Source organism: Phacochoerus africanus, chromosome 1 (genome assembly GCF_016906955.1).
Source record: "Phacochoerus africanus isolate WHEZ1 chromosome 1, ROS_Pafr_v1, whole genome shotgun sequence".
Lineage (NCBI taxonomy): Eukaryota > Metazoa > Chordata > Mammalia > Artiodactyla > Suidae > Phacochoerus > Phacochoerus africanus.
This window is the reverse complement of record NC_062544.1, coordinates 247,456,197-247,477,184: the sequence shown is the minus strand read 5'-3', so window position 1 is coordinate 247,477,184 and position 20,988 is coordinate 247,456,197. Positions and strand designations below refer to the sequence as shown.

Sequence of the window (20,988 nt, the reverse complement as noted above, 5' to 3'; positions counted from 1 at the left end):
ATTTCATTGATCTCAAAGAACAACATTTTTGTATCTTTGTTTTTCTTGTTTCTCTATTATTTTCTTTATTCTACTTAATTTTGATTTAATGTACTCTTCTCCAGTTGTTTAAGGAGCAAGTTAGTATAATTATTTGAAAATGTCTTTTCTTATATAGCTATTTAATGCTACATATTTCAAATGTTGATATATAAGAAATTTCTTGATCCACATATATTGACTTAGTAAAGAGTTAGCTCATTGAACATTCTGAATTTTAATATATTATTGATTCTATTTGATTTTCTATATTCTATTGAGCTTTCAATCATATGCTGTGCATAGAGAGATTATTTAATTTCTGCCTTTTCTATAGTTATGTATCTTTTTTTCCTCTGTTTCTTTCTTTACTGCATTGACAAGATTTTAAATAACATTAAATTGTAGTAGTAGTAGTAGTAGTAGTAGTAGTAGTGGGTATGCTTGTCTATTACCAGCCTACAAGGGGGACTATCTTACCAATGTCAAATGAATGATTTGATTTTGCTTTCAGTTTGATATTTTTCATTAAATAACTGTCTTTCTTTCTTAGTAGTTTACTTCATTTTATGGGGACTGGAGATTGGAATTATAAAATGACTTTTCTAAGCAACTGTAACAACTTATTTGTGAATTATGAATATGATGAATTATAATGGTTCCTAATAATACATCATTACATTGTTTGAATAAGATCAAGTTGGTAACAGTTGATTGTTATTTTAATGTAATGTTAAATTAAATGTTTTGTTTTATTAGAAAGCTTGCATGTGGTATGTGATCTCACTTTATTATATTCATTTTAGTTTTGAACTTTTTTGTCATGTTTTAATATCAGAATTACATACAACTGTTTCACAGAACAAATTTAGAATATTTCTATATTCATCATATTCTAGAAAAGTTCATATAACATTATAAATATGTCTTCATTGAATGTTAGGTCTCAGCTGTAAAAAGAATTTGGGCACAGAGATTATTTGTGAATTAATTCTTTCATAAGTGGTATACATTTCTTTCCATAGTTATAGCTTCATTCAAATCTTCACCACTTCTTACATTATCTTTAATATTTTTATATGTTAGCAAAATGTACTTTTTGAAGTGGGAATGTTATTGCTAACTGAAAGTGGAAAAATTCAGAAATGTTAATTTTCTCTTTCTCTCATTTTTATTTATTTATTTGTTTGTTTGTTTTTAGTCCTAAACTCTTCTTAGTTCCATTTGTTTTGAACTCCTTTATTTCTCTCCCTGTGATAGCAGGATTTCCACATTGCACTCTTCTTCCCCTTCCCCCACCTTTTTTTTCAAGATTTTCATTGCATCTGGGTTCCAAAACTTGGTTCATCCTTTAATGTTTCACTTTTCAGTGAAATTTTGGTATAAGATGTGTCTTTTCAAATTAGCATCAAGTTATGCATTTTTAAACTTGTTATTGAATTTAAGAAATACAGAAAAATACAGATAGCATAAGTGCTAAAGCTCAGTTACCACAGAGTGAATTCATCCATACAATCAGCATCCAGGTCAAGGAAAAGAACTTTATCACCACCCCAGAAGCTTTGTGTTTCCTCCTAATCTCCACTTCCTCAGGTGTATTATTATCTTGACTATTGACACCATCATAATTATGAACTCATTTCGTACTTTCACACAAAAAGGTATGAATTATTATTTGTGTATATGATAGTTTTCATTCAACATGTATGTGATATTCATTCATGTAGTTACATGATGTGAGATTTTCTATTTTCACTGTTTTTGTATTTTATTCAGAATAGTGAAGATATCACAATTTATATATTCTGCTATTGATTGACAGTTAATTCTACTTTGAAGTTTTTAGGTATAATACTCCAATTAATGTCCTAGTATATGCATTTTGGTGCCACTATTCATGCATTGCATGCCTCTTGGAAGGTACCTAAGAATGGGATATAGTATATAAAAATATGTGTGTGTATGTATAAGATATACTAGTTAATCTAGATAATCACCAATTATTTGCTTCATCAGCTTTCATATTATTTTGATCACATTCTGATAATGTGTAGTAGTATCTCTCTGTGGTTTAAGTATATGGCTCACTGGTTTCTAAAGAGGCTGAGCGTTTTTTTTTTTTTTTTTTTCCACATATATATTAGCATTTGGATAAACTCCTTTGTGAAGTGCTTATTCATGTATTTTGCCTATCATTCTAATTGCATGGCTTGCTTTTTCCTAGCATCTTAAAGAAGTTGTAATGAATATGAGTCTTTTTTTCAGATATATGTATTGGAAATTTACCTTTAACTCTTTCTAAATATAGTAAGTTTTGATGATTGAGGGTTCTTGATTTTAATTTATCAATTTGTAATGGTTATAGCTTTTTATAGACTGTTTAAGAAATCTTTCTATACATCAGGATCTTAGAGTTACTCTATATTGTCACCTGGAAGTTTGTTAGACTGTCACAGGTATGCAAAAGGGTGAGCTGTTTCCTCCTCTCTTTAACGCATTGGTTATCAAAATACAGCACACAAAACCCAGCAATCACAAGTATCATCAGTCTTTGTTATTCATGCAGACAGAAGCAAAATAAAGATCTTTGGGTGAGTAGTAACAATTTCTCACCAGCAAGTATTAGCTTTTGGATATCTGAAAAAGGAGGGGGAAGACAGTGATTGAGGTATGAGGGAAAGATATAGAGAGGTTAATTCAAAAACATATTAGTTTAGATTAGATATGCCTATAGTATAAACTGAAATAGTGGAATTTAATATAAAAGAGGTGAATTAAGCTATAAAAGAGATAAAACCCACAGGTCCTGGTGTCTAAATATTTTTGGAAGGTGAAGCTGTCCAGGGTGATTTTAAAGAGTTTGATTTAGATAACTAGGTTTTAAGAACTGAGATAGAAGATATAGAAAAAGATAATTTCTTTATAAGGAGAAATAACTTTATTAATTTTTATGTTTTGTGTTTTAATTGTCTTTGAGATTTCTGGATAGAGAGGCCTGATGACTAGTTGGTAATATAATTTCAAAGCTCAAGAGAAAAATAAAACTAGAGACCAAAAATTAGGTCATTGGTGTGTAGATAGTATTGTTGATACTTGGAGTATTTCACAAAGAATGTCTTAATACTTGAAAACAAATTAATTAAGGATGCAGTAAAATATACTTTAAAATAAATGTAAACAAGATTAGAGCAAATAAGTAAAAAGATACCTTGATATAAGGGAAAATATTCCAGTAATAGTAGGATAGTAAATAAATGGATAAGTTGGCATATATGAGAAATGAACTTCTCCATCAGAAACTGGATTAGCAAGTCAAGTCATAGAAGTATAGAAAAGAATCATGAAACCAAACTCTGACAGTTCTATTCTTCAAGGGCCTTGAGGCCAGTATTCTCACTGGCTAATCCCAGGTTCTGTTAAAATCACTCTTGTTGTTTTTGTTGTTGTTGTGGTTGTATTATGTGTTTTAGCCTTAAAATCTGAAAAACAAACCCTTGACCGTGAGAAATGCACTGATATAGTGCCATGTTATACTACGCGCTGCCTTTGTAAGAAGCAGCATATCCATCTTTCCTGAGTGGTAAAGGCATAACCTTTTTTTTTTGTCTTTTTGCCTTTTCTAGGGCCGCTCCCGCAGCATATGGAGGTTCCCAGGCTAGGGGTCTAATTGGAGCTGTAGCCGCTGGCCTACATCAGAGCCACAGCAACACAGGATCCGAGCCGCGTCTGAGACCTACACCACAGCTCATGGCAACAGCAGATCCTTAACCCACTGAACAAAGCCAGGGATAGAACACGTAACCTCATGGTTCCTAGTCATATTTGTTAACCACTGAGCCATGACGGGAACTCCAAAGCATAACCTTTTGACCAACTGAAAGCTTCTATTTTTTAATGAGTTTTTTATAGTTAATTTGGAAATCCCAAACATAACTAATGTGATTCCTTAGGAATAAAATGCAAATGGGACAGAACTGATGATATAACTCTGAGAACTACAGTAAATTGAGAACAAAAGAAAAGCATTCAGTGAAGTCCTAGAGAGAAGAGAATGAATGAGAGATTCAGAGTAGAGAAAAATAATCGACAAGAATGAAGACAGTTATTTTAAAAGGATCAACAGTTTCAAAGGCAGCAATAGTGACAAATAATAAGACTGTAAATATTCAACTGGACATTCAACTAGAATTATGGACCTATGCAAGTAAGCTAAAATTCAAAACTAACATCTTAGAAGAACTTCCATCTCACTTTTCTCTAAGATTGTCCTTATTTCATGCAATAAAATGACTTTTTTTTTTTAAACCAAAGCAATCACTGAAAGAGTCCTGAACATAGTTGTTACCTTTTATTGAACATTTCTTATATCTTGGGCACTGTTAAATATTTTAGATATATTAATTAGTCTTTAGCCCAATAAATTAAACCTTATATTTATGTATTTTACAGATGGGCAACTGGGGGTTTAGAAAGTTTCATTCAAAAGCTACACACAGAGTATGTTTTAGTCACTATATATTTTTTGAGAACATTAATATCAATATCAGGATTTCTTCTTAATCCTCTTCATTATTTTGTTAACAGGCATTATTTCTCCAAGGGGAAAAATAAGTCTAGGAAACTAAAGAGAAGACAGAGAAGAATCTCAATTGGTGACACTTTTTTCAGCTTCATTTATACCTCAATTTTGAGACACTCTGTTAATTTAGGAATTAACAGAACGGTTACAAGACAGATGGTAGAAACTACCAAAGATTTTTTATTTAAGAGTATTTCTCGTCCATGGAATCTAGCTAGAAGACTCTATCAGTTATTGAAACATCCCCCACAAGCTAACTGCTTTCAGAAAGACCTGTATGACTAGCACAAGATGGTGCCACTAGCATATTATGATCAACACTTTGTGCCACTAGAACACTCTTACCAACTGGCCACAACCAGCTCATTAACACATCAATACACAGATGAAAAATTAAATCATCCCAATAGCCAATCTGTGATCAGAGTACAATCTCATAGTAATAACCTTGCAGTGCCTCTGCTAAACGCTAACCAGAAGGTGCAGAAATCCTCACTATTGCCCTCTGCAAAGTCTCAGGACACAATTTCTGGGGACTTCTATAACAGGGTTCTGAAATCACCATTATCTCACTGCAAACATCAGGCCACGCCTTCACTACACCTCCGTCAGAGAACTTCAGCGTGGACTAATAAGAGAACCCTAAGCTCGCCTTTGTCCCACTCCAAACCTCATATAACATCTTCACTTGACCTCACCAAGGCATCATTACTGAAGCCCAAGCAAACAGACTTGAGCTCACAATTACCCTTTCCCAAACCTCAGAATACATCTTCCCTAGACCTTTGCTGGACATCACCTACACAGAGGTCTACTCAAAGAGTGTTAAGTTCATCATCATACTCCCTAAATCATCAAGAAACACCTTCCCCAGACTACATATGGACATCATCATCTTTGGGACCTAATCAAAGAGCCTTTAATTCGGCATTATCTCAGTCCAAGCCTCAGAAAACAATGTCATTGGATAGCCTTTGGACATCATTATTACCTCACAATCAAAGATCTTTAAGCTCACCATCACTCAACTCTACACTTCAAATAAATGACTTGCTTCAGACAGAGTCTTCTTTGGAGCCCAGTCAAACAGATCTGATCTCACCGTTCCCTGACTCCATAGCTCAGAGAACACCTATATTGAGCTCTAATTCCAGTGTTCTGAGATTACCATTGTCCAATTCAAAACCAAGGAAATCACCTTTACCACATTCCATCCATCAGTCAAAGAGTTTGCCATTGTTCCAGCCTAAAATGCTTGATCGTGACTTCAGGACTCTGAGCTCAACTGTGTGTCACACCAAATTTCAGAACACCACTTCATTAAGTGACAAACCCAAAGCCGCAGATCTTTCTTCACTCCACCCTAAATCAAATACCTCAGGTCAATCATTATTAAGCTCCAAACATGGCATCAGGAACATAGCTGCTTTAACATTGAGCTCCAGACTACAGAGTAAAAGCAGTTTGTCTCTTTATGAAAAGACAGAATCAAATAAAGAAATTCCATGGACTTTTGACTGTATTTATCCCTGCATTGTTAAAGGTGGAACTGTCCCTGATGATGTTGTAAATAAAATTGTCAATTCTCTCTCCAAGACTAGAATTCAGAGAGATCTCTGTAGGCAGATTCTCTTTCGAAGGATGAGGGGAAGGCCAAATCCTCGTCCTGGTCCTCGCCTTTCATCAAGTTATATAGTTTGTTTAGCTTGTGCTTCCTGCATAAAATCTCAGTGTAACCATCTTACAGGAAGGAAAGATCCTCGTGCTGCTACACTATTTGTCATACCAACACCCGAGCCTACTTCTGAGGGAGAAATAGAGGTGAAACTAATTTTTATCCTTTCCCTACCAGAGACTTCTCTTTCAACTTCTCTCCCACTCCCTGTGAAAGAAAATCAGCCAGATGAAGTTCCAGATGAAAACCTTGATGGAATGGAGAAGATATCACAAATTTTCCCTACATCTGAACCTGATATCACCCAGGGGGTTAATACACAGAAAACATGTCTGGCAGTAGCCCCTGAAAACCAAGTTGTTAGCCAACAGCCCCAGGCTATTGACTGGCTGCTTTATGTGAAGAAAAGTAGTTATCCTCAGTCAGAATCCCTACTCCCATCCTCTTCTTCCTCTATATCTTCCTCCTCATCCTCCTCTTCGTCTTCGTCTTCCTCTTCCACTGTCCCTCCTGCTGCCCCTTTACTGCCTCCTTCAAAAGAGTCTCCCGGAGCATCTTCCCTCTCAGGCTGTGCTTTCCCTAAGGTACTCAGTTACCACCGGTTGCCTCCAGGGGTCTCCTGGCTTGAGTTTATATGTAGCAAAAATCACCAGCCACTTCCTGGAAAACCACATCAAAGCCAATCACCACCTTCCAAAACAAGGTCTATGAGGAATAGCACCACAGTAAAAAGGAGAAAGGGGCCAAAGATAATGTTGAAAATTTTCCAGACAAAGTTTCAGAATGAGAGAAATCTTGATTAAGTTAACTTTTGTGTTTCTTTGAGAGCAATTGACCTATTAGTTTTTTGACATTAGAGTTTGATTTCCTAGCATGCTTATTAAACTTAGTATTAACTAAGTGTGCCTCTATGTTTTAGCTGATGAAGCAACTAGTAAAGGGAAACTATTACTCCTAAGGTTATTTTCTAGTTAAATAATAGACCAGGATCACCCAGAAGCCAAAATTGAATCCAAAGTTTTTAACCAAATTCCTGGCTTATAGTAGCCACTATAAAATAATTGTTAAATGAATTGATAATAATTGGCCCCATTCGTCTTGCTGTGAACAGTATCTAACTCATTGCTGTTCTCCTTTCTCATAAGACATAAGAATGATAGTATCCTTGAACCAATTTATGCTAATCTGTTTCCCTGCCTCTAAAGAAAATTCAGATCATGTTCAACAGGTAAGGCTATATAGAGAAAGGCATCTTTTCAGTTATGTGTTCCTAGGGAAAATTCTTCTATGCTAAGATACTACATTCTGAAATGCAGTGATTTTACTTAACCTTCGTTAGCAAATCTCAAGAAATAACTAACCGGTACAGATAACCCTACTTCATGCTGACTGTGCCAACATTTAAGACACCTGTTCATCACTTCTACCTATACAACCTAAATGGGTTAATAAAAATGTTTTAAAAATGTTTTTGGTCCATTGGATCTACTAATAGTGGGAAAAGAAGGGAATTGTCTTACCCAATCACCTTCAGGGATTATCACTATCCCCAAGGGCTGGAATTAGTTTCTCTTGCATTTGTTAATGACTCATAGTTCTGCCTTTCAATTCCACATCTTTTCTAGTCACCAGGTTTCATATAGGCTATTTCCAAATGAAACATATTGCACAAACTTCTCAAACTCAACATGGTCAAACCAGAATTTATCATCTTTTATTTTACAATTTTCATTTTTATATTACAACCCTCTGCTCTCCGTGTTCCCTATTTCAGTGGGTGTACCACCATCTGTCATGGAGTCATGTTTGACTTTTTCTAATTGTTTACCCCTCTCCAAGTCCATGAGTTCCATGGTGTTTTTATCTCTAAAATCCAACTTTTTTCTGCAACCCCATTGCCATTGTCTTCTTGTGGTCATAGCATTTGTCAGGTAGATTGCTGCAGTAGCTTCTAAACAGTTTTGGGAAAAAATTTAATCGCAGCATTTTACTATTTACAACCATTTTATCATTGTCCATTGTTTACTGAGGAAAGTCTAAATTCCTTTTATGATTGAATCATGATAATCTTTCAAAATTCATTTCTTATTCTTCTCCATTCTCAGTCACATTAATTTCTTTAAAGTGAAAAGAATGTGCCAAGGCCTCTGTTGCATCCTTCACTTCTAATATAACAATTTTGCTGTCCAGAAAGATCTTTCTGTCTGCATTTTTGCTCTACAGGGCTCTGTTTTATCTTAACATCTTCTGGGAAAGCTTTTGCTGATCCACTTACAAAGAAAGGATTTAATTGGCCTTCTTTTTAATCATGAAACTCTGTTTTTATTCTTTATGCTGCTCTTAACCATATTATAAAGCAATTATATCTTGTCTGTCTTCACTCACTAGACTGAACATTTCTTGTTCACCTTGTTATTTCTGTTTTTTACCTTTTCCTTGAAATAGAGTACATTCCTGAAATATGTGTTGATATTGAAACAACGCTATTGAAGCTCTTCATCTTTTTTTAATTCTATGTGTAATAGTGCTTCATCTGTTTGCTTCTTTCCCATTTTAGTATTGAACTGTTTTTTGTACATTTTGTCTTAGTAAGAACATATATGAAAACATTACTGAAGACAGTACTGATCTGTGCCTTATTTCTCATGTTAAAAGTGTTCCTTTCTAGTATTTCAGTATTAAATATGATGTTTGTTTACACATAGCTGATCAATGATGATTAGGAAGAACTTAAGTGTGTGATAATGTGTTTAAAGCTTCCTTTAACATCTTTAGAAAGCCATTTTCTTATGCTTTATACATTTGAAGCATTTCTTTTGAAGACACACATCACTTGTATAATTACTTATTTAATATGTTCTCTACTGGACTAAACTTCATGAGTGGAGATCCTGTATCTACTTTGTTTACCACTAACTTCTCAAAATCTGGTGATACCTGGAATATAATAACTATTCAATAAATGTTTATGGAATTAAATTAAACTGAGTTCAACTTATTTTTATATCTTCATTTACATGTTTAATTTTCCACTGTTTAGCTTATTTTCTAAACTTTATGCCTCATTGTAGTTTTTTAATTTTTCTCTGTTTATTGGACTATGGTTAAATTGTTTTTAACTTCTCCATTGTAGTGGCAGTTATTTATTTTGTTCTTAACTAAAACAGTGTCTACTTCCAATATTTTTTCAAAAGAATTTTTAAACTTTTATTTTCTATTTTTTTTAAATTTGAAAATAATATTGCATAAAACTTAAAGGGAAAAATGCATGGCAATAAAAATATCCAACTTTCCTTCCAGCTCTTATTGACACACCAAGAGATTTCAAAGTAGGGAAAAACATATATCATACCAGGAAAGTGAAGACATTTCTGTTAGTTCTTGTACAGGGGAGATCAAATTTAAGAAAGGCAGAGGGACTCAAAATTTACCACAGTTAAATAGAAATCATCTTTAAAGTAATAAAAAAATATTAATTGTATTTCATTAGTGCCCTTTTCTTAAATGAAAAGGCCTGGCCATGCAAACAGTTTGCGTAGAAATCAGGAAATAGAACGTGGATTCTATTGTTTTTTTTCAAATGTTTTTTCACATTTTGATCAAACTAATTGATGTAGATTAGTATGGCATATCTGAATGAGAATTTGACAATAATATTGAAACTTTAATAACATACACAATCATTTTACTTATGATCATTTTCCTTGGAATTTATTTTAAAGAAAATTTCATGACTATTTAGTGTCATATATCAAGTAAGTACTGTGTTTTTTTATAATAGTGAGGAATTAGAAAAAATCCAGAAGTTCATTACTAGAAAAGTGTTTAAATACACCATTATTCGTACATGTGATGTTTTTTTCTAGCGGAAAAAAAAAAAACTTTATTTCTATATTGCATCTACATTTATGTTGGGGATAAAACTACCTTCTTTAGGAAAGTATCCTCTTGAGAACCTCAAGCATGGATAGTGATCCTCAGCATGTGTTGGAAAAGGAAAGTAAAACAAAGAGGAGGTAGATGAGCCACTGCATTTAAATTTCAAAAGAAACTTTTCCATGAAATACAGTGAAAAGAGGGAAGAGAATGTATCATTTATGATTTAAATGAAAATATATTCAGATTATAATGCAGGTCATATGCAGTTTATACATGATCCCAACCTTGTAAAACACTGAAATTTTGCATATATATATGTGTGTGTGTGTGTGTGTATGCATTTGTGTAAAATCTATTTTATATATATGGAGTGACTGGAAGTAACCACCAAAATGTTTTAAAAAAAGTGATTTTTACTGGAGAATAGTTACAATGGAGTCTTTAGGAAATGGGTAGGTTTTTTCTTTTTTTTCCCTACATTACCAAATCTTCAACGAATATGATTTTTTTACAATCAACTTAAATGTAATAAAAATAAAAAAATGAAATGCATTGTCTCTTCTACTTTAGATGAAGTATATAGCATACAATTTTGCTGTTCTAATCTTCCCACTTTTTGATATCATTAGTGGCTTTACAAATGATACATACAGAAAACATATTTTTATGAGATATCTTCAGGAGATATGCATTTCTACTGTTTTAAAAATCTATTAAAATATTTTAAAAATTTCATATTCTCTACTTCAGCATTCATTGCCAGACTTCTCACACCATTCTTTTATTTCCTTTTGCATTTGTTTATTTTTATTTTTATTTAATTTTTAATTTAATTTAATTTTTTTAGGACTGCAGATGCAGTATATGAAAGTTCCCAGGCTAGGGGTTGAATTGGAGCTGCAGCTGCTGGCCTATGCCATAGTCACAGCAACGCCAGATCTGAGCCAAATCTGCTACCTACACCACAGCTCACAGCAATGCTGGTTCCTTAACCCACTGACTGGAGCCAGGGATTAAACCTGCATCCTCATGGATGCTAGTACTGTTCATTTCCACTGAGCTACAATGGGAACTCCTGTTTATTTTTAATTATAAAATATTTTAAACCCATAGAGAGTGATGGTCAATATGTTGACTAAGCAGCTGTATCAAATCTTGTTCTTTGGTCACATTTACTTCATGTGAAATAAAACATTATTGATACAAGTGATAACCCTTGTGTATATAACCATTCAGGACTCCAATCCTATTCTGCACTCTCCAGAAGTAATTGCTGTCATGAGTTTTCCATAAATCATATTTATCTATTTTTTAAGAAATTTGCTAAATATTTATGGAGCCATACAAATCTATCTTTTGGATGTTTTAAAGCTTGTACATATTTTATTATAATATATTTTAACATTTTAAAATGGTTTTTTGTAATCGTTGTTGTTGATTTGGGGGCCACACCTATGGCATATGGAAGTTCGCAGGCTAGGGGTTGAATTGGAGCTGCAGCTGCCAGCCTACTCCACAGCCATAGCAACGCAGGATCCGAGCCATGTCTATGACCTATAATACAGCTTATGGCAATGCAGGATCCTTAACCTAGAGGATCCTTAATCCCAAGCAAGGTCAGGGATTGAACCTGCATCCTCATGGATAGTAGTCGGGATCATTACTGCTGAGCCACCACAGGAACTCCTAAAATGTGTTTTTTGATCTGGAGTGTGTTTTTGAAATTTATTCTTGTTTTAAGATACAGATAAGTCATTCATTTTCACTTCCACTGATGTATATATATATACACACTTATATTATCTATACAGGTATACACACACACACATATCCATACATAGATACTCTATAACTGCACAGTGTGAAGTTATTACAATTTATACATTCAGTTTTTGGTTGAGTAATTTACATTTTTTATCATCACATGTTACATTGACATTCTTTAAAAAAGGTTTGAGATATAATTAACATATAACATATTAGTTTCAACATAATGGGGTACCACATAATGATTTGATGTTTGTATATATTTCAAAATGATAAACACAATAAGTCCAGTTAACTTCCACCCTCATTCATAGTTACACATTTTTTTTCTTGTGATGAGAACTTTTATCTACTTTCTTAGCAACTCTCAAATAGGCATTATAGTATTGTTAACTATAATCACCATACTCACTCTTTTTCATGTCCTACTTTGCATGTGTGGGAAGGTCTCAAGAATCATGAGAATTCTTGGTCCATGGATTAACAGCATAGTATCACTTAGATCTTTTTAGAAATGCAGACTTTCATTTCATCTCAAATATACTAAAGAATAGTCTGTATTTATAAGATCATCAGATATGTTTTATGCAATTTGAGAAGCATTTGTGAAACACTGTTAGAGTACATAACTTAGAGTAGAATTGATTGCAACAGTGCTATCCCATAAAAAATACAACATGAGTCATATAAAATTTTTAAATATCTTGTAGCCATATTAGAAAGCAGAAAGAAATCAGTAAAATTGTTTTAATGGTATATTTTATGTAACTCCCTATACCTAAAAGTGTTCCAATTAGAAATGGATTAACACTTGTTCTCAGCCAGGGTTGATTTTGTCCCTAAGGGATATATGGCAATATTTGCAGACATTTTGGAAAGATGTTTTAGACGTTCTAAGTCATGACTAGATAGGGGCCAAGGATGCTACTAAATATCATACAATGCACAGGATAACCCACAACAAAGAATTTTCCATTCTAAAATTTTAATAGTGTTAATGTTGAGAAATTCAAATCAATATAACAAATATTAGTATGCTATGCTAATACACATTTGCTCCAGGTATTCAGATCTCTTGAACTGAACACTTAGAGCACATCACAATTCAGACTAGCCACACTGTGAGCACTCAATAGCCCTATTGAATAGTATAGGATTATAGCATGAATTTTTGAAAAATTTGCTGAATACTGCCAAATTACTCCTCAAAGTGTTTATACTAATATACATGCCCACATGAGATTACGGAAAATTTGTCCCATCAAAATTTTCTTAATTGTGCTGCTTTTAACTTATAAAATAGTCTTAAAATTTATTTATTTAACTTTTAAAGTAATATTTTGCCTGTTTTTTAGTTTACTATAGGAAAAGAAAATGAATCACTAAGGGAAAAGATGGCGAGTTGGGCTGGGATGTTCGGGAAAGAAACCAGAGGCAGCACTTTGCGAGACTGAAATGGAGTTTGAGACAGGCTGGCTGATGAGATTGTCTATCTCCCTCCCCCTTAGCGTTCTCAATTAAGTTTTGCTTCTGCACCAGCTGCATTGGCTATTTTTCCTCAAAACCAATTTTCACATTACTGAATTTTATTGTGATAAAGTGCTTTCCCTTCTTTTTTCCCTTGTCCCCCTCTTTCTCCTCTTCCTTATTCTTTCTTTTTCTTTCTTTTCTAATCTGGAACAATCTATATAAACCATTTGTCAAGGAGAACCTTCAGGGAAAAAACCTCAGCTTTAAACCTCTTTCATTGGCTTGTTCCTTTTTCTAGGAGAATTCATCAATTTTCGTTCTGTTCTAAATCATTGTCAAATAGCATTTACATTTCCAATCTTTCCCCCAAAATCTTAGCCTCTTCTCCCCACTATCCCCCCAATACCTCCAATAAGACCCAGTAAATTTGTAAATTTCCTAAATAGGACACTGGACTGGTTTCATACAAATGAACTACAGGATCCTTGGCAAGACATTTAGCCTCTGCAAATCTCAGTTTATTCATTTTTAAAGCAAAAGAGTTAAAATGTACATTTCCTAGATTTTTTGTATATTTTTGCATATAATGTCCTTAAATAATAAATTACAGCTAAATCTATCCCCACTAAATCACACAGTATGTGACTTCCTTTCTTTCTGCTTTTGTTCCACAGTATTCTAAATGTAATAACTATATAGTTATTAACATCATAGTAATTGACTGAATTTAAGAAGAGTCACGTAAACCACCATTTTCTTTTTTGCATTATTGAAAATATGAGGTGCTAATAAAAAGAATGAAGATGGAAACAGGCTCATTTTTTGATTCATTCATTTTCATAACACCAAGTATACTTTTATCCAGTTACTATCCAAGGAAACTGCAACCTCTCAAACATCATCTAAACTCCCTGTGCCTTAAACTCTTTCCAGAAAAAAACATAGAACTGAACTATATAACTCTCTGGTCTAAATGTTTGTTTCTCTTCCAGGCTGAAAAAATAAAAAGTGACTTTACCATTCAGCGATAGTGATCATGTGTTCTGCATTCTTGGGCTCAGATACTCTCAGATTTAGGCTCCATCACTAAGCACAGCTCTGCAAACCAATCACAGTGAAAACCTGTTCCCATAGCAAATAGGGATGATGTTAGCGTCTGTCACAGAGTAATCCTGAAATATGAGTAGCATTTCTACCTATATTAGTGTTTTGCTGAAATTTTTTCTTTCTCTTATTATAGATTCTGTTTGTGTTTTTAACAAGTACTATTTAGAAACATAACTTAAACCTTTTTGATGCTTTAGGATAATAATAACCAGAGACTCATATTCAAACACCAGTTACTATACTCCTTAGTAGTCACTTCTGTCTATTAAATCTTTATTCCATTTTGACCATGGTCATGCAGGTCAAGGCTGCTTATTGCTCATTGACAAAGTCTGAGCTCTTCAGCCTACCATACAGGGTCCTCCATAATTTTGCCTGTATCAAATCTCTTTCATCATCTACTATTTTTCACAAAGTGCTATGTCTATAACGCACTTTGACTCCATATCTTCTTTCCCACTGGCAATTTCTAAAACATACCCAGTATTTTTCTGCATCTCAGGCCTTGCTCACACCCCTTGGCCCCATTTAGAATACACAGCATCTACATCCAACTACATCAATATCCTCTCCATCTTCTGAGCTCAACTCTGTTAACAATCTATCAACATCCCAGCTTATACTCTAAACCACTGATTTTTCTTGCTTTGCATTCCTATGCATTGGACCTGGGGTTTTTTAAACTATAATTATACACAGATTTCTTCAATTAATTTATTTACTTTTTCATTTCACCTACGAGATTGTAGATGCCCTAAAGTCTAAACCTTTTCAACATATTTCCCTCAATCTTTACACTGTACTGTATAGGGTCTAACCATCAGTAAATGACTTACCAATAAATATTTAAATGAATATTTGGTCCTAGATAAAAAGTATAAAGGGATGTACCAAGAGCGATTTTTGTTGCATATAGAAAAAGACTTTTCCTAAAAGTTGTATTGATTCCTACAGTGAGGAAAATGGTGTGTCAGAATCACATTCTGGAGTTTGTTCCAGGCTTATGCTAAAAACCAAGAAGTATTTGAAAAGGTAATACTGAAGTGTTAGAATCTTTCACTAAAGAAGTGTTAATTGTAGTGCTATAGAAAAGGAAAATGAATTGAAATATAACCACACGCTTCTTGGTTAACCAAAAAAATTAAGAGGCAATACATATGTAATAAATTGGAAATGATATTTTAAAGGTTAAGATCATACTATACTATTCACAAGAGAAAGAAAGATTTTGAGAACTGTAATATGAAATTTATTGCATTTAATGCTCTTATTCATGACCCAATTTCAGTCTTCATCTCTTCGAGCAGTTTGCAATTATCTTGAATGTCCATTAGAGAGAGAAAAAAAAGTGTTTATTCTTCATCTTCAATAATAGTAACAAGTATAAAACTACTTGTTTTTTGAGAAAACCATCTTGCCTTCACTCAAGATTATACTTTGTACTTTCAAAATCAATCCCACTTCAATACTTAAGCATATTTACTATAAATTTGCAATTCTGAGTGGCTCATAGCACTATTTTGGGTCTGAAAAAGTATCCAAAGAATTTCTAAAAGATTGTTTAGAGATTTTAAAAGATAAATAACATTTTTATTGATTAACACCTCCAATGTGCCATCTCCCCTAAAGCTGCATAATACTCATAAAATTTAAAGCATATTATCATCCCAATTGTACTGAGGAATAAGGGGAGATCCAGAGAAGGGCTTATCAGTCTAATACTGTGGTTTACACAATGGTCAAGGAAAGGTTTTTTTAAAAAGTTTAGAACAGCATTTTCAAATTCAATGGCCATTAGCCACATGTGGCTGTGGAACACTTGAAATGCAGTTAGTGCCACATCTTAAAATTTAAAGGCTGTGTAAAATGGTTTGTAAAAGTATATAAAATGGTTTTCCAAAAAATGCAATGTTAGTCTCATTGTCTACATTTTCTTGACCTACTGCAGCATTTCAAGATATTATTGTTTTATTTTAGGGGGCATGTTGGGACATGTGCCTTATTTCCAGTATCACACATAACTGTGTCACAAATCTAAGTGATAATGTATTCATTCAACTCAAATGACTTTTTTAATTCAGTGATATAATATTGCGATGTGTTTATTTGGGTATTTTATATGAACTGAGCAAGTTATAGTATCAATTATACAACTTGTAGTTGGTTTAAATGGAAATGCATGTGAGCATTTTAATTCTAATATAATTAGAAGTATTTTTAGTTTACAAATAAGTATGGGTGCACTGTACATTTAAAATGAACATATACTACTATGCAGAATGAAATGGAGATGTGGAAGCCAGTACTATGACTAAAATAATAGAAAAAAGTGAAAGAACATTTGTCAAAAATTTATAATGAATGCCAGTTGCAGTATGTTGCATCAGAGCAACACACAAAACTTTTCTATTCATTGTGTTAAAAATCTAAATAGTGCTGTGTAGCACTGGGAACTATGTCTGGTCACTTATGATGGAGCATAATAATGTGAGAAAAAAGAATGTATACATGTATGTGTCACTGTATAGTAGAAAATTGACAGAGCACTATAAACCAGCTATAATGGAAAAAAATAAAAATCACTATGTATTAAAAAAATCTAAATAATATAGGGAGTTCCCTGGTGGTCTAGTGGTTAAGGATCCAGTGTTGTCACTGTGGTGGCTTGGGTCACTGCTGTGGTGTAGATTCGATCCCTGGCCTGGAAACTTCCACATGCCACAAAAAAAAAAAAAAATTAAAATAATACAGTGAGCAATATAGAAAACATTTCCAGCAAATAAATTTTCTATCAACAGTCAACCTGTTAACAATATTAGTTGCCTGAAAACAGATTACTTGTCTACCAAAAAATTTAAAAATAATTTTTAATGGAATTTTTTTCTAAATCAGTATTGATGTTAATAAAAAACAAATAAAAGTATTCTAATGACCACTTTGGGAGGTATAAACATAAGATGGATTCAAACTATTAGCCATTAATAATATCTAAACCAAAATGTGGAATTAATAAACTTAAAAACATTTTAACTTTCTTGTTATTTTAAAAAGGAAAGCAAAAATACTGTGCTGTATCACAACATACTATGCGTGACATTAAAGTTTTATGGATAACTATTTTAAGGATAGCATTGTTGCTATTTCTTTTCTAAATAATTGAAAAGGAAAAACGAGACCAAGAAAAATTCGTCTAATCAAAAACAGAATGAGTACGATTTTTTTAAAGTAGTTTTTAAAAAGCAGATTAAAAAGAAAAATAAAATATAAGGGTGCATCTAAATTAAACATGTCAGGCAATGAAAAACAAAGTACATTAAATAAATCTGCCAACTCTAAATATACTCAAACTAGAATTTAACATAGGTAAATGCCTTTTTTCAGTAATTTGCCTAAAAAGTAAAGGCAACAAAAATTTAAATGACAGAAATTATATTTTTAAAATGGTATTCATTAATTTAGTTTTTATACATGATTTGAATTTATAATTCTGACAGATTCTAAAATGGCTTGGATTCTTGCACAATAAATAAAATATTTACATGGGGGAATGGAAAAATTATATTAGTTATGGAAACTTCATTACAAAATCTTGAGGGAAGACTAAAAATAAAGTTACTAAGGTGAAATAGCTTCAGTTAAGCCACCCAACAATGACTCTTAGAATACAAATTATCCAAAAATTTAAAAATATCAAACTAATTTAAAATTGGGGGAAAATGCAAACACTTTTCTTTAGTTTTGGATAGGGTGTACATTATCTAAGACACTATCCAATCAATATTTTGGGAGCGTTTTTCTTCAGAGAACATGCAAGTTAACAAAGACATGTAATTTAGAACATAAAAATAGAACTTGTAGCTTGAATATTTTTAAAGCTTTTCCATCTGCTAAAGATGAATTTTAGTTAGATTATGGAAAAATTAATTTTTATCCTCATGGTCCTTCAGCTAGTTATATTAGGCCAAAATTCTAGATTCATTGGAATTAAGAATGATGTTTGCTTTATTGTTTCATACCACTCTAATATGTGTGCTCAAATTTCTGAAGTAATTATGTAAAAAGTACAATGTATGCAGTTGTTAGAATTATTTGATATATACATATGCAAGTGCTACGAATCTCTGCCTGTTTATGGAACACATTAAAAGAGAATAAATATAATGATCTTGTGTTTTTTGCCAATTCTTGTTGGTTGTGTTGTGGACAAATGCTATAAAGATTTTCTGTACAGTTAATTTAAAATTTTCTTGAAACAAAAGGGATGCTTACCAAATATTCAGTAATCTAAGACAAAAAAAGGCAGTGTAATTTACATGTTTTATTGATATGACATTGCATATGAATAAGCAAAATTTGTAGCACCAAAGAAAGAAAAGGCTTATTTAAGAACTAGCAAGATAGGTAGAAGAATTTGTTTTGAAATGATAATTTATTTCTTATTTTTTTTAATTAGAGTTGATTCACACAATGTAGTACCAGTTTCTGCTGTACAGCAAAGTGACTTATTCATACATATATACATATATATTCCCTTTCTTTTTTTTATTTTTATTTTTTTTATTTTCCCACTGTACAGCAAGGGGGTCAGGTTATCCTTACATGTATACATTACAATTACATTTTTTCCCCCACCCTTTCTTCTGTTGCAACATGAGTATTTAGACAAAGTTCTCAATGCTATTCAGCAGGATCTCCTTGTAAATCTATTCTAAATTGTGCCTGATAAGCCCAAGCTCCCGATCCCTCCCACTCCCTCCCCCTCCCATCAGGCAGCCACAAGTCTCTTCTCCACGTCCATGATTTTCTTTTCTGAGGAGATGTTCATTTGTGCTGGATATTAGATTCCAGTTATAAGTGATATCATATGGTATTTGTCTTTGTCTTTCTGGCTCATTTTACTCAGTATGAGAGTCTCTAGTTCCATCCATGTTGCTGCAAATGGCATTATGTCATTCTTTTTTATGGCTGAGGAGTATTCCGTTGTGCATATATACCACCTCTTCCGAATCCAACCCTCTGTCGATGGACATGTGGGTTGTTTCCATGTCCTGGCTATTGTGAATAGTGCTGCAATGAACATGCGGGTGCACGTGTCTCTTTTAAGTAGAGTTTTGTCCGGATAGATGCCCAAGAGTGGGATTGCGGGGTCATATGAAAGTTCTATGTATAGATTTCTAAGGTATCTCCAAACTGTTCTCCATAGTGGCTGTACCAGTTTACATTCCCACCAACAGTGTAGGAGGGTTCCCTTTTCTCCACAGCCCCTCCAGCACTTGTTATTTGTGGACTTAGTAATGATGGCCATTCTGACTGGTGTGAGGTGATATCTCATGGTAGTTTTGATTTGCATTTCTCTTATAACCAGCGATGTTGAGCACTTTTTCATGTGTTTGTTGGCCATCTGTATATCTTCTTTGGAGAAATGTCTATTCAGGTCTTTTGCCCATTTTTCCATTGCTTGATTGGTTTTTTTGCTGTTGGGTTGTATAAGTTGTTTATATATTCTAGAGATTAAGCCCTTGTCCGTTGCATCATTTGAAACTATTTTCTCCCATTCTGAAAGTTGTCTTTTTGTTTTCTTTTGGGTTTCCTTTGCTGTGCAAAAGCTTGTCAGTTTGATGAGGTCCCATGGGTTTATTTTTGCTCTTATTTCTATTGCTTTGGGAGACTGACCTGAGAAAATATTCATTAGGTTAATGTCAGAGAGTGTTTTGCCTATGTTTTCTTCCAGGACTTTGATGGTGTCCTGTCCTATATTTAAGTCTTTCAGCCATTTGGAGTTTATGTTCGTGCATGGTGTGAGGGTGTGTTCTAGTTTCATTGCTTTGCATGCAGCTGTCCAGGTTTCCCAGCAATGCTTGCTGAATAGACTTTCTTTTTCCCATTTGATGTTCTTGCCTCCCTTGTCAAAGATTAATTGACCATAGTTGTCCGGGTTTATTTCCGGGTTCTCTATTCTTTTCCATTTGTCTGTCTGTCTGTTTGGATACCAGTACCACACTGTTTTGATGACTGTGGCTTTGTAGTATTTCTTGAAGTCTGGGAGAGTGATGCCCCCTGCTTGGTTTTTGTTTCTCAGGATTGCTTTGGCGATTCTGGGTCTTTTGTGGTTCCCTATAAATGTTTGGATTGTTTGTTCTAGTTCTGTGAAAAATGTCATGGGTAATTGGATAGGGATTGCATTGAATCTGTAGATTGCTTTGGGTAGTATGGCCATTTTTACAATATTGATTTTCCCAATCCAGGAACATGGACTATCTTTCCATTTCTTTACATCTTCTTTGATTTCTTTGATGAAAGTTTTATAGTTCTCGGCATATAGGTCCTTTACCTCCTTGGTCAGTTGTATTCCGAGGTATTTGATTTTGTGAGGTGCAATTTTAAAAGGTATCGTATTTTTGTATTCCTTTTCTAATGTTTCATTGCTGGTATACAGAAATGCAACTGACTTCTGAATGTTAATCTTATATCCTGCTACTTTGCTGAATTTATG

At 33.3% G+C, this 20,988-nt stretch overlaps 1 protein-coding gene across 1 annotated transcript; it reads left to right on the top strand.

Annotated features, from left to right (window-relative positions):
- Positions 1–4,888: 4,888 nt before the first annotated feature.
- CSNKA2IP (casein kinase 2 subunit alpha' interacting protein) lies at positions 4,889–7,201 on the top strand. Its single transcript, XM_047756162.1, has one exon. It carries the CDS (start codon positions 4,889–4,891, stop codon positions 7,073–7,075), a length of 2,187 nt encoding a protein of 728 aa, XP_047612118.1. The 3' UTR covers positions 7,076–7,201.
- Positions 7,202–20,988: the final 13,787 nt, after the last annotated feature.

Bases quoted from the DNA above. Each gene is read 5' to 3' on its own strand.
- CSNKA2IP (XM_047756162.1), top strand. From the start codon at position 4,889: ATGGTGCCACTAGCATATTATGATCAACACTTTGTGCCACTAGAACAC.